Source organism: Natator depressus, chromosome 9 (assembly GCF_965152275.1).
Source record: "Natator depressus isolate rNatDep1 chromosome 9, rNatDep2.hap1, whole genome shotgun sequence".
NCBI lineage: Eukaryota > Metazoa > Chordata > Testudines > Cheloniidae > Natator > Natator depressus.
Window position 1 is genome coordinate 34,327,172 of NC_134242.1, and position 14,272 is coordinate 34,341,443.

General features: G+C 42.6%; 1 protein-coding gene across 1 annotated transcript in view; it reads right to left on the bottom strand.

The window, feature by feature from the left end:
* Window positions 1-14,272, bottom strand: part of COL4A3 (collagen type IV alpha 3 chain) — a 108,055-nt gene that overhangs the window by 71,922 nt on the left and 21,861 nt on the right. The window contains exons 3-5 of the mRNA XM_074963896.1: window positions 4,641-4,730; window positions 673-717; window positions 135-179 (exon numbers count right to left, since the gene is read on the bottom strand). Coding sequence (XP_074819997.1) covers window positions 135-179; window positions 673-717; window positions 4,641-4,730 — 180 coding nt within the window. The remainder of the gene's footprint in view (window positions 1-134; window positions 180-672; window positions 718-4,640; window positions 4,731-14,272) is intronic.

Genomic DNA, 14,272 nt, shown 5'->3' on the forward strand with positions numbered 1-14,272 from the left:
GTCGAACTAAGATACTTCGACTTCAGCTACGCGAATAGTGTAGCTGAAGTTGCGTATCTTAGTTTGAAACACCCCCACCCCTCACCCGTCCAGTGTAGCCCAGGCCTCGGTTTATCTAGTTTTATTTTACTTACTGGAAGACCTGGGAGACCTGAAAAACCAGGAAATCCTAGCATTCCCTAATGATACAAAAAGAAACAGAGAAAGAATAATACAAATTAATAGGAAAAATGCATGCAATACATTTTTTACTCCATTTGTAAGAACAATAAGCATTAACAGAAGGTAGTCTATCAGGGGATTTTTATATGACTACTACACTTTACCTAACTATTCCATTGGTACACCTCATATGACTGTAAACTGTTACATGGAGATTAACAGATTTTAAGGCCAGAAGGGATCATTATGATCTAGTCTGACTCCTACATAATACAGGCCAATACTTCACAAACACATGCATGAAATCTCATATATGCAGCACAGCAAATTGGAAAACAGCAGCTACAGTTCTAAAAAAGGAAAAAATGGGAGTTCAGTGCCACATTTTTCAAAATATAGTAACATAATGTGGTGTTTTTGTTTGATTTTATAGAAAAGGCAGTCATTAAATCACTTTAATAATAAACAGGATACATAATACGTTAAAAGTTTGCTTAAATATATATTTACCCTTTCACCTTTGGGTCCGACTAAACCTATCAGGCCTGGAAAACCCTAAAACACCAAACAGAAAAAAAAAACATGTATGAAATCTTTGTGCAATATTTATAATGCCAAGATCAGAACACACAACTCATTTATTTTGTTTTTATTGTTCACATCCGTGCATTAAAGAAATTAACATGAACAAAAATTCACAACAGTTGGTACAAATCCCAGCCTCTACCATACCCTCTGATTATTCAGAAGGTATTTATCCCATTAGAGGCACAAAAAACCCCAACAAAAAACAACAGTGCTATTTGGGGAGGTGGTCACTGAGAGAGTTAAGTCTCAAGTCATTTAAGGCTTTATAGACAATATCCAGCACCTTCCATTGCACCCAAAAGGGAACTGAAAGACTGCAGGGGCTAGAATACTGGAGTATGTGTGTTTATACATTACTTTGAGGCCTCAAAGTAAAAGTAAACAGAATGCATTACAACAGTCCACCCAGGAGATAGCAAAGGATTGCATAACAGTGGAGAGGTCCATGTTGGATAGGACCATCCTTATTCACAAACATTCCTACTGGAGTTAATATTTGTACTTTTGAGTCACTTCCCCTTTGATAAAAGTGCATTTGTTCCACTTAACATTTTTTTAACCAGTTGAACAAAATACCTTTGCAACATTCTTGCAAACACTGCATGGATTTATACCAAATATTGAAACAGTATCCAAACAAAAATTACAAGGAGGATTTATTTACACACAAAGTAATTTGTTGTTTGAGGAGGTGATTTCTTGATAACAGAACTCTTTGTCTGAGACAAAATAAAATGAATTTTTAATAAACTAATTAAATAATTGTGAATGTTTATTCTTTCCACTCTTCCAGGACACAGTGCAAATCCCTATGCAGCTTGACACTCTTATGAATCAATGAGAAGAGATCATTGAAGAGGCTTCCTTCTTCTCCTTTTCCCACTTTTCTTTTGTTTTATTATTTGTCGTAGCACCAGTTTGGTTTTATGCATTTCTCATGATGATAGATATAGTTCTTGGATAGCAAATTGTTAAGAAATCACTCCACATCACAATCAGTGGCTCAATGTTATTGTGTTTGTCCTGTATGGATAGTCTTTACACACACACTGCTCTATTGCATTGAATATAAAATTAAAATATTACATATAAAAACATTCTGATTAAATGACGGGCTGCAATAATACCAACTGTAAATAGAGAGGGCAAAATTTAGAGGTGATGTGTAAGAGGATGACATTAGATGCAATAGATGTTATTGTGGTATTCGGGGAATGTGTCCATACAACTTATGAATTCTGGTTAATATTGTGAAGTCACTGTTATGAAAATTATTGTATCATGGAATGAATGCCTCTATGACTATGTGTATACACCATGGGCTGACAGGACCTGTAGCAAATACACACCAAACTAAGCACAATGGAGAGTACTTAACTTTAATGACTGCACTCTGATCTATAAGCCACCTCCTCCAGCTTGTCTGTTTCAGGTATTGGTGGTGGGACATATAGAGACTCACAGGGCCACAAAAGAAGCTTTAAGCAGGAGGAAAGAAGGGGACGGACCAGCCGAGGTGAGAGAAGCCTAGCTGGGGAGAGAAGGCTCCATTTTTCAGAACACAAGCCGTGCGCTGCAGCAGAAAGATCCTGGATGCCCCAGATCACTATGACCAGAACCCAAAGAGTGTGCTGGAGTGGTGAGGAAACTGAGGCAGGGAAACTCATGTAGGGTTTATTGTTTTGGTATAGACCTGTGTATTTCTGATGCAGTTAAATGCGATGGTGTTAGAATCCTGTGCAAAGCTTGTGCACGTTGTATGTGTAACACCTACCATGTATCCCTTGAAGTGGTAAACTGTGGGTTCAGAACTCCCCAGGGCTGAAGCTCTGGGAAAGGGTGTATTTAAACAATGAGGGAGTCTGAGTGGTTAGCTCTGATTCCAGGGGCTTAGCAGTGGGCTGCATGTTTGCATCTCTCAGGATGGGGTGCTAGACAAAGGATCTGTACCCCAAGAGTGTGTCCGGAGGCCTCAAGACTGGAACAGTATATGGGCTCTGTTCAGAATCTAGAGGCTTAAACACACACAGCAGTGTGGTGAGTGAGTGTCCAGCAGCGGGAGCTTGACTGGACCTGTGACAGCCATCATGCTGTTGTAAACTCCCTTAAACTTAGGACTTCTTTATATCTCTTTAAACCTCTTAATGTTGTGTAAGTTGAACTTACACCTTCTTCCAGCTCCTCATTGTGTAAGTCCCAGCAGGAGCTGATCTACTTCAACAGAGACATTATGGCACATTCCTGTTAGTTGTTTTGCTACATCCCTCTCTGCTAGCCTCTTGGCGTGAATGTTACTTAGTTACACTGAAGGAGCCTGATTAAAAAAAATAATAATAATAATTTAAAAAAAAACCCTCATGGAAAGTTTTGACAAAAAACAAAAATACCCTTTGATTGACATTTTCCACAGATATTTAAGTTTTCTGCCAAAAACTCAAAACCCAAAAGTTTTCAGCAGAAAAGCTACAGAGTCTATAGAAAGCAATCACTTTTTGCAAAAGAACTGTTCAGTATAGAAAATCAAAAAACAGTTAGAAACAGTTTTGATGGAAAATTTCAGCCAAGCCGTATCCCTCTATTACACCCAGGATATGACTACACTAAAAACAAAACAAACAAAACCCTGCAGCTGCAAGTCTCAAAATCTGGGTCAACTGACTTGGGGTCTCGGGGCTTGCACCATGGGTCTAAAAATACAGGCGTTCCCACTTGGACTGGAGTCCAGGCTCTGAGACCCTCCCCTATTGCAGGGTTTCAGAGGTCGGGCTCCAATCTGAGTGGGAACGTTTACACTGCTATCTTTAGACCCACAAGTGAATCCCATGAGCCGGAGTCAGTTGACTGGGCTTGGAGACTTGTTGCTGTGGGTTTTTTTGCAATGTAGACGTGCCCTCAGTACGCAAAATTCAGAGGTGATGTATGCAGTGGGGACATGTAAATGATACAGTGCTGCAGTCAGTGGGTGAGAGTCAAAGGGCTTGTCTATACTTAAAATGCTGCAGCGCTGCAGCTGAGCCACAGGCGCTGGCTTCCTCCGGGTCCTGGGGGTGCTCAACCTCCCTGCTCCTCCCCAGGCCCCGCCCCCACCTGACCCTTTCCCCCAAGCCCCCACACCGCCCTATCTCTTCCCGCCCCCACTCCACCCCCACCTCTTCCCACCCAGTTCCAAACCTTCCCCCAAGCATGCCCTGTCATTGCTCCCCCCACGCCCCCTGCACACCACGGAACAGCTGATTGCGGTGGTCGGGAGGCACTGGGAGGGAGGGGGGAGCTGGTTGCCGGTGGGAGCACCCACTAATTTTTTTCTGTGGGTGCTCCAGGGCTGGAGCACCCATGGAGTCAGCGCCTATGAACTGAGCTGCTGTAGCACTTCAGTGTAGACACTGTTAGTGCTGATGAGAGAGGTTCTCCCATCAGAGTAGGTAATCCACCTTCCCGAGAGGTGGTAGCTAGGCTGATGGAAGAATTCTTCCATTGACCTAGTGCTATCTACACGGGGACTTAGGTTGGCATGTGGATTTTTCATACCCTGGAGCAATGTAGCAGGGTCGATCTAATTTTCTAGTGTAGACCAGCCCCAGTCTATGAAGCAATATAATGAGTAATGTCAGAGTAACAAGCAAGGGGGGAAAGCAGAATAAGACATAGTTCTGTAGCTATGTGTCATTTACTCTTATTTGGACTCCCCTCTGAATATGGTCCATAGGCTCTAGTGCTAGTCATCAGGCAGCAGAAGTGTTATGCCTCTGCTCTTATCAAGTACTTTCAGTAACTAGCCAAGCAGCAACTCTGTAGATCCTGACTAAGTATATTTTACAACATTTCTGAGCAAAATTGTAAACTCTGAAACCACACACACACACATACACACACACAAGTCAGCAACCTACCGTGGGTCCCTGAGGCCCTGGAGGTCCCTCAGGGCCGTGGAAACCTGTCTGGCCAGGTACACCTTGAACACCAGGAAATCCTTTTTCACCCTGCAAACAGCATAACAAACAAGTCCTTAGAACTATCCCTGTGTTTTCCTTCTGATAATTTATTTCAGAGATACTAATTATTTGGGGTACCTCTTAGCTTTTATTTGCACCTCTGTGTTTAATCTTATTGTAAAGCACACAGATTAGCTGGCAGAAGATGTGGTCTTAACAATGCAGCTGACACACATTTCTTGCAAACAACTCTATATAATTTGCTTAGTTTCCACCAGCCCCAGAATTCTGATCCAATGAAAAACTCCAAAGTCCCAGTTGGCAAAACTGATAGCTGCTCCTGTGTAACTGGGTGGGCAAACCATTCCATTCCACTCCACTCCATCCCCATATGTGAACCATGTAAAGAAACAAACTATTAGTGAAATATAATGTAGCTGTTTAGGTAGCATAAAATAGCTGTTTGCTTTAAAAAATGCTGTTTTTACTGTTCCAAGTCACATAGATGAAGCTACACAGCCAGTTTAAATGCAAATTTCGACTGAAAACTTTCAGATTAGCCTAAGGCCAAGTTCAGACAACTAACCCATGGCCAGGAAACACAGGAGGCTAAAACCACATGAGCAGAATAATAGGGTTAAATTACACTCTCTTTCTCTGTTGAATATGCTGGGGTTGCGAGGTGGACCATAAAGAAAGCTGAGCTGAACACAGCACTCCAAGGAGCACCAGTGCTATTCCAGCAGCAGTTTAGAGCCTTTATGCTAGTTCTACACCAACTTGAGAGGTGGCCATTTCCACCCACTTTTAGAACCCTTTACTCTGCCAGAGCAGCATTACATGGCCTCAGGGAAATGGAGAACTAGGCCACATAGTTTAAAACCATTTGATATTGTCATCTATAGATAACACAGGCCATTCACTGTCATACAACACAAGACTGCCAGACCATAGGTAAAAGAAAGTCAAAGAAACTTAGACACACATGTAAAAATACTCCCAGTCAGTTCCTTTTCAATACCACTTTTCATGAGTGCAGGTTGTTCGCAGTGGCTGATATTTTCAGAACCAGATACGGAGTTAAAAGTAGTTATGTGATTTTTAAAGGGGGCTTGAAGGATTTATTTTGGCTGGGTAAAGCTATTTAATACATTCTTGATCTGAAACATTTGGTCTCTTTGGATATGTTTACACAGCGACCAGCAGCGAGTCTCTGAGCCCAGCCCGACAGACTCAGGTTCATGGGGCTCATGCTACAGCACTGGAAGTAGCTGTGTAGACATTGTGGCTCGGGCTGGAGCTTGGGAGCCTAGGGAGAAGGGTGGGCTTCAGAGCCCAAGCTCCAACCTAAGCAGCAACATCTACACAGCTATTTTTAGTGTCGTAACACAAGCCCTGTGAGTCCAAGTCTGTTGCCCCAGGCTCAGAGGCTCATAAGATGGGCTGTGTACCCATGGTCCCAGTTTAGGAAAATATCCCTATTCATGACAGCACTTCAGCACAGGCTTAACTTTAAACATATGGCAACTCAATGGGACTTAAGCACATACTTAAGTGCTGTTCTGAATAGGGATAGAATTAAGACATGCTTATGTGCCTTCCTGAATCAGTGCCTATGTGAATAACATAAAGTAGCTTGGCATGACATTTTGCCCTCCAAACACGCATAGAGTCTCAGAAAAAGTTCCAGCCACACCAATCTTTCTCGGTACTGTTAGTAGAAGGAATTCTTATTTTAAAATTATCAATGTACGTAAAAATGTTTGCTAAGACACAGAAAGTATGAAGATGTTACATTAACACTATTTTTTATCATAATTACTTATATTGGCATCTTACAAAAAAGTTGGCTGTAGGGGGGAGGAATTTGAATACATATGCAAACCATTCATAAAATTAGTACAGAAATTGTCATTGAAGATAAGTATTTTATGACAGTTTACATCAGAGCTGCATTTGAGTTAAAAATAACAAAATATGGATTTAAGCTCTTTGGGGCAGAAAAAATAGGCAAGAAGTAATACCAAATACTAAATAATAATAACAAAAGTAACCAGAAACATATAAGCTAGGACAGAAGGAGGGAGTGGCTTATTAATTTTCTTGGAGCAAATTTTCTCATTACTTTATAAAGATGCCTTTGAAATGGAGTTTTGTTTTAAGGTGGATGAGTATTCCAGAGTTTTAAAATGTAATAAAAATGAGGTTTCATTCCCAATGGAATTTGTGACCAATTAATAATTTTGTTTTAAAGCATCGCCTACCTCCATCATTGACAAGTCCTGGTCATCGTGTTATTAAATTCACATGTAGGAAGAGTACAAAAGGAAGGAAATGTAGTAATGTTTTGGCTATAGACAAGTGGAAATCTCTTAGTCTAACCACCCCTTTAAAAACAAATACAGATTTTTAAGTGGGCTCTGAAATGCAACAAAATTTAAATAAATAAACAAGGCCAATTATCAGCTGGAGTAACTCCTGAGTCTTTGGGCTAACCCCAAGAGATATGGACTGTGTTATAAGGTATCTGTGGATTTTGTATCACAGACGAACATAACTTTCGAAAATGAGTAGTTTGGTTACATTTAAGAGACAAGCTGGGTGAGTTCATACCTGTTATTGGACCAACTTCTGCTAATGAAAGAGACAAGCTTTCGAGCTTACACAGAGCTCTTCTTCAGATCTATGTAAACTCAAAAGCTTGTCTCTTTCACCAACTGAACTTGGTCCAATAAAAGATATTGCATCACTTACCATGTCTCTCTAATATCCGTGTTCAACATGGCTACAACACTGCAAACAGCAACGGTTACATAAGAACATAAGAATGGCCATATTGGGTCAGACCAAAGGTCCATCTAGCCCAGTATACTGTCTTCTGACGGTGGCCAATGGCAGGTGCCCCAGAAGGAATGAACAGAGCAGGGAATCATCAAGTGATTTAACACATTTCAAGGAAGATAGGAGAAAAGAGATAATAATGCAATACCAAGATCTGCCACTGGATGGGGTACAATACTAACTCATACGGAGAAATTTAAGGACTTGATCTTTCTTCATTAAGCTTGAATATCTTGCCACAGAAACAAGTTATAAGAGTGATCCCCTCTATTGTTTCAGGGACCCACAGCTGAATCCAGACACAGCTTATTGCCCTCTGCTGATTCACCTAATGAACCTGCTCCTCTGACTGGCTGAAGGCTCCAGCAGACATATTCTTAAACCCTGATGCAGGGCTGGGACTCTAGCTATTCAATAGAATTCCATGCCTGCATATGTGCTCCCGGCCGAGGGTGATCCTCTTTCCCAAAGTGAAAATGGGACAACAGGTGGGGCTGGCCCAAGCCCCCCGACCAGGCTTGCCCGAGCTTCCCTCCCCACAGGGCTAGTCCGAGCTGCTTGGCGTCACCACTCACCCAAGCCAACCAACCTGAGGCTGACAGCCCGGGCCCTGCTGCCTGGTGCCGCCACTTGCCTCCCCAAACATTCCTCTGCACCCCTCTACTGGGGGCATACCCCACTTTGGCACAACTGGGCATTTGTCCTGTTTGCTCCTGCCAATGATGATCAGTTGGCAAAAGCAAATGGGACAAATACCCAGCTTTACCAAAAAAGTCAGGATGTCTGGCACGGGACTTAAAAAGGAGACTGCCCCAGCCGAAATGGGACGTATAGTCACCATACCCCTGCCCCAGCTGATGCTCTGGCTCTGACCCTGAGCTCCTCATTCCTGGATCTCGGCTTTGGCTTGCTCCCTGGACTTGATAACTCAGTTCTTGATTTGGGCTCAGGCCAGAACACCTGGTCACCTCTGCTCCAACCACCAGGCCAGCCTCTTGTCCTGACCATTGGCAAGGACAGCCTGGTTCTTAACATACTGAGCAGTAGCCTTATCTGTTGAGAACCTTGCTCCTTTTTATGTGATGTTATTGGCTTTATTCTAATTCTTATATTTTGTAGCTGACAGATCAGCTATGGTCTTGGAAGGTTCTTTTAACATTCTTACCATTTTTAAAGCATGTTGAATTATCTGATTATGCTGACCCTTCCTTGCTCATGAGTGAGGATATTCAGAAACATCATCAATGCAAATCACTTAATGATTAGCTACTTAATGTACAGCCGAATCCACAGACAATTACAGTAACTCCTCACTTAACGTTGTAGTTATGTTCCTAAAAAATGCAATTTTATGTGAAATGATGTTAAGTGAATCCAATTTCCCAATAAGAATTAATGTAAATGGCGTGGGGGGTTAGGTTCCAGGGAAATTCTTTTCGCCAGACAAAAGACATTATATACATATACAGTATATGTTTTAAACAATTTTAAACAAACAGTTTAATATTGTACACAGCAATGAATGACTGTGAAGCTTGGGTGAGGTTGTGGAGTAAGAGGGTGGAATATTTCCCAGGGAATGCCTTGCTGCTAAATGATGAACCAGCACTCGGCTGAGCCCTCAAGGGTTAATATGCTGTTGTTAATGTAGCCTGACACTCTACAAGGCAGCATGGACTGAGGCAGGAGGGAGGAAACACAATAGATGCAGGGCAGTAGCTGCAAACACTTCCCTGAAAAAACTGAACATGAGGATGAGCCCACGCTATCCAGCGGGGCTATCCACCACTCCCTCCTCCTGACAGCACATGCACGGCTGCACAGGTGCTGACTTTCCAAAGTGCTGGGAGGTGCGTGCATGAGTGAGAGAGAGAGAGAGAGAGAGAGACATGCACTGCCCCTTTGAGTACGCTGACCCCACTTCAAGTACGTTGTCCTTTTACGCAGATCAGCCAGTTCAGACAGGAAGCAACAGCTTCCAGCAAGCTCCTTCCATTCTGTCCCGGAGCCCTGTCCCCCTCCTCCGCTTTGTGGAGAGGGGGTACGGAGCGGGACATCCTGATATCAGCACCTCCCTTCCCCGGCAAGCAGGAAACTCCCAAGAGCAGCTCCAAGGCAGAGGGCAGGGCAGGAGCAGCACAGCAGTGGGGGGAGGGACAGCTGAACTGCTGCTGGGCAGCTGCCGAGCCACATACTTTACAGGGAATTTAGGGGAGCTGATGGGGGGGCTACTGGCCCCCTCTGGTTCTAATCCCCGCAAGGAGGGGCTGTTCTTCCAGAGAATCCTGCAAGCCGTGGACAAAGCAGGCAGCTGCTTTGTCCACGGGACAAAGGGAGCATTGCGCAACTTTAAATGAGCTTGTTCCCTAATAGATCAGCAATGTAACAACAAAACAACGTTAACCGGGACAACGTTAAGTGAGGAGTTACTGTAATTCAGAGAAGTTAGCAGTTGTTCAATTTATTCTTTTTTTTTCTTTTAATGGGTAGTTTGTGTTATTAGTCTCCCTTTTCTCAAAATGGCCCTTATTTATCTTGATTAAATCAAAGTTAGGTCAGACCGATTATAAACATGAAAAATGCTCATTTCAGGATTTTAGTGAAAGACAACAGCACCTATTATTTTTGTGGGTTTTTTTGAGGAGGTGGAACCTGGAGCAGCACAGCCTGAAAAATATATATTATTAATCAACAACTTCTCACTAGCTATTTTCAGGAGATTTTTCATTCAAATCGACCTTTCTAAGGCTACAGCCTGCAGTGGTCATTGTGCTATCAAATTACATACATTAAGGCCATTATGGGAGCCTGATTTGACTGACTGTTTTACAGCCCTGTTTCTGCAGTTATGTACCTGAGTACTTTATGGACTAATGGGACTACTCAGGTCTGTAAAGCTATTCATGCTCTGAAATGCTTGCCAGGCCGGGGCCAATGTCATTTCAATACACCGATCACCACAGTGTGTAGAAGCAGCCTGAACTCTACCCAGGATTTGCTTACAATGCTGCACTAATTTGTGAATAGGTTCAGCAGAGACTCAGACTAGCTTGAGCCACAGTCTCCTAAGCACAGCCATACCTGGTCAGATCAGTGGTCCATCTAGCCCAGTATCTTGTCTTCTGACAGTGGTCATTGCCAGATGCTTCAGAGGGAATGAACAGAACAGAGCAATTATTGAGTGATCCATCCCATCGTCCAGTCCGAGCTTCTAGCACTCAGAGATTTAAGGACAACCAGAGCATGGGATTGCATCCCTGACTGTCCTGCCTAATAGCTATTGATGAACCTAACTTCCATGAACTTATCTAATACTTTTTTGAACCTTCACAACATTCCCTGGAAATGAATTCCACAGGTTGATTGTGTGTTGTGTGAAGAAATACTTTCTTCTGTTTGTTTTAAACCTATTGCCTGTTAATTTCAGTGGTGACCTCTGGATCTTGTGTTATGTGAAGAGGTAGATAACACTTCCCTATTCATTTTCACCACCCCATTCATGATTTTATAGACCTCTATTTTATCCCCCCCCCAGTCATCTCTTTTCTAAGATGAGCCATCCCAGTCTTTTTAATCTCTCCTTATACAGAAACTGTTCCATACTCCTGTTCATTTTTGTTGCCCTTCTCTGTAGCTTTTCCAGTTGTAATATACCTTTTTTGACCATGATGTCCTTTGGCAACCAGAACTGCGCACAGTATTCCAGGTGTGGGAGTACCATGGATTTATATAGTGGCCATTATGATATTTTCTGTCTTATTATCTATCCATTTCCTAACGGTTCCTAACATTCTGTCATTTTTTGACTGCGGCGGTACACTGAGCTGAGGTTTTCAGAGAACTACCGCAATAACTCCAAGATCTCTTTTTTGAGTGGCAACAGCTATTTTAGATCCCATCATTTTGTATGTATAGTTGGGATTATGTTTTCCAGTGTGAACTACTTTGCATTTATCAACACTGAATTTCACTGGCCATTTTGTTACCCAGTCACCAAGTTTTGTGAGATTGCTTTGTAACTTTTTGCAGTCAGCTTTGGACATAACTATCTTGAGTAATTTTGTATCACATACAAACTTTGCCACCTCACTGCTTACCCCTTTTTCCATCACTGGTACAGTATTGTTCCCATTACAGATCCTTGGGGGATCTCTCTCCACTGTGAAAACTGACCATTTATTCCTACCCTTTCCCCCCTATCTTTTAACCAGTTACGGATCCATAAGACCTTCCCTCTTATTCCATGACTGCCTACTTCGCTTAGGAAGTGGGACTAAGTATACATTCTGACAGTCCAAATACACTATATCCACATATTAGCTGACTCCCTCAAAGAATTCTAATAGATTGGTGAGGCATGATTTCCCTTTGCAAAGCCATGTTCACTCTTCCCCAACATATCATGTTCATGTATGTGTCTGATAATTCCATTCTTTATTATAGTTTCAACCAATTTGCCTCGTACTGAAGTTAGTCTTACCAGCCTGTAATTGCAGGGATCGCCTCTGGAGCCTTTTTAAAAAAATCAGCATTACATTAGCTATTCATCAGTCATCTGATACAGAGGCTGATTTAAGCAATACTGTAGGTTATATATACCACTTTTAGTCGTTCTGCAGTTTCATATTTGAGTTCTTTCAGAACTCTTGGGTGAATACCGTCTGGTCCTGGAGACTTATTACTGTTTAATTTATCAGTCTGTTCCAAAACCTGCTCTACTAACACCTCAGTCTGGGACAGTTCCTCAGATTTTTCACCTAAAAATAATGGCTCAGACCTAATCTCCTCACATCCTCTGCAATGAAGACCAACGTAAAGAATTCATTTAGCTTCTTCTCAATGGCCTTATCTTCCTTGAGTGCTCCTTTAGCACGTTGATCTTCTACTGACTGTTTGGCAAGTTTCCTGCTTCTGATGTACTCAAAAACACCAAACAAACAACCTCTTATTGTTTGTTTTTGTGTCTTTTGCTAATTGCTTTCCCATTTTTTTTGTTAGCCTAATTAATTATACTTTTCCATTTGACTTGCAAGAGTTTGTTCCTTTCCATTTTCCTAAGTGGGATTTGACTTCAAATTTTTAAAAGATGTCTTTTTGCTTCTAATTGCCTCTTTTCCTCTATTTAGCCCTGGTGGGGGGTTTTGGTCCACTGATTGTTTCATCTTGTTTTTACTGAGGGTAGCCATATAGTTTGAGCCTCTGTTACGGTGTTTTTAAATAGTTTCCATGAAGCTTGAAGGCATTTCACTCGTGATTGTTCTTTTTTAATGTTCATTTAAGTAACCTCCTAATTTTTATGTAGATCCCCTTTTAGAGTGAATTGTTACTGTGGTGGGTTTCTTTAGTATTCCCCCCCCCCCAGGATGTTAAATTTAATTACAATTTGGTCACTATTACTGAGCGGTTCAGCTATATTCACCTCTTGGAACAGATCCTGTGCTCCACTTAGGACTAAATCAGGAACTGCCTCTCTCTTTGTGGGTTCCAGGATTAGCTGCTCCATGAAGCAGTCATTAATGCTGTCTAGAAATTTTAACTTTTCATCCTGTCCTGAGGGGACATGTACCCAGTCAATATGGGGATAGTGGAAATCCCCCATCGTTACTGGATTTTCTGTTTTTTGTAGTAGCCTCTCTAATCCCTTGAGCATTTCACAAATTACTATCGCCATTCTGGTCGGGTGGTCAGTAGTACGTTCCTACTGCTATACACTTAGTATTCTAGCATGGAACCTATGATTTTTCGAGTAAATAAACTCTTTGTTTATTTTTATCTAAAGTAGGTCTCTGTTGTGCAAACTGTGAGGAGTTAAACTCCAGTGCACGCTGTAAAGCCCATCTTTCTTCCTTGGGCTGCAGAGAGCTGGACAAGCTGGGGAGTGGAGACAGGGGGCTCTGGAGGTGATTTTGTTGGTGGTGTGTGATCTGATTTGCACCCCATACCAGCCCTGACATTTTAATGAGGGCCTCAGAAACAAATTAGATTACCTGGCATCACCCCTGAGAGGGAGGACCAGGGTTAAATAAGAGTGAAGCCCAGCGGGGGAAGGGCTGCGACCGCACTATAAAGACAGGAGGCTGAAAGCAGAAGAGGGAATTGTAGGGGAAGGAGGCTGCCGTCACTTCCTGGGATAAGGGAGGTTGTCAGAGACAAGAAGGAAGTCCAGGGACAGAGTAAACCCTGTGATCCTGCCCTGGAGTAAAGTGTGTAGCAAGATGCTAGGAGAGGGTAAAGTAGCCACAGGGAGTAAAGTAGGCTCCATAGTAAACCAATAAACAGTCAAGGGACAAGAGAGGTGCTGGGTAAGAAGGAGCTCAGGGAAACAGCAATAGGGATGGGGACTGAGCAGACGTGGACTGCTCATTATAGGAACCTGGTGCAGCGGGTGGGCCCAGATTCACCTGCCAGTCACTGCTATAGAGGCATGGGGCTAAACACCACCCAGAAAAGCCATTTGGATAGCGGCCCTGTTCGACTTCCTAAACCCAGAAGGGCTGGACTAACTGGGGACCTGGCTGGAGGGCAAAGTTACAAGACAAGAGACTATTGCAGAGCGAGCAGAGAACAGAAGGGGGCACCTGATGCCACGAGAGTTACTTTCCCATATCTAGTCATGGGAAGTTGCACTAACAGTGAGTGGGAACCCTGTTGCATGACATTATTAAATCTTTGTTATATTTATGTTCTTATCAAGTTAGTGGTATCTGTGGGTGCTTGAAGAGTTCTGTGTAGCTCAAAAGTTTATACCT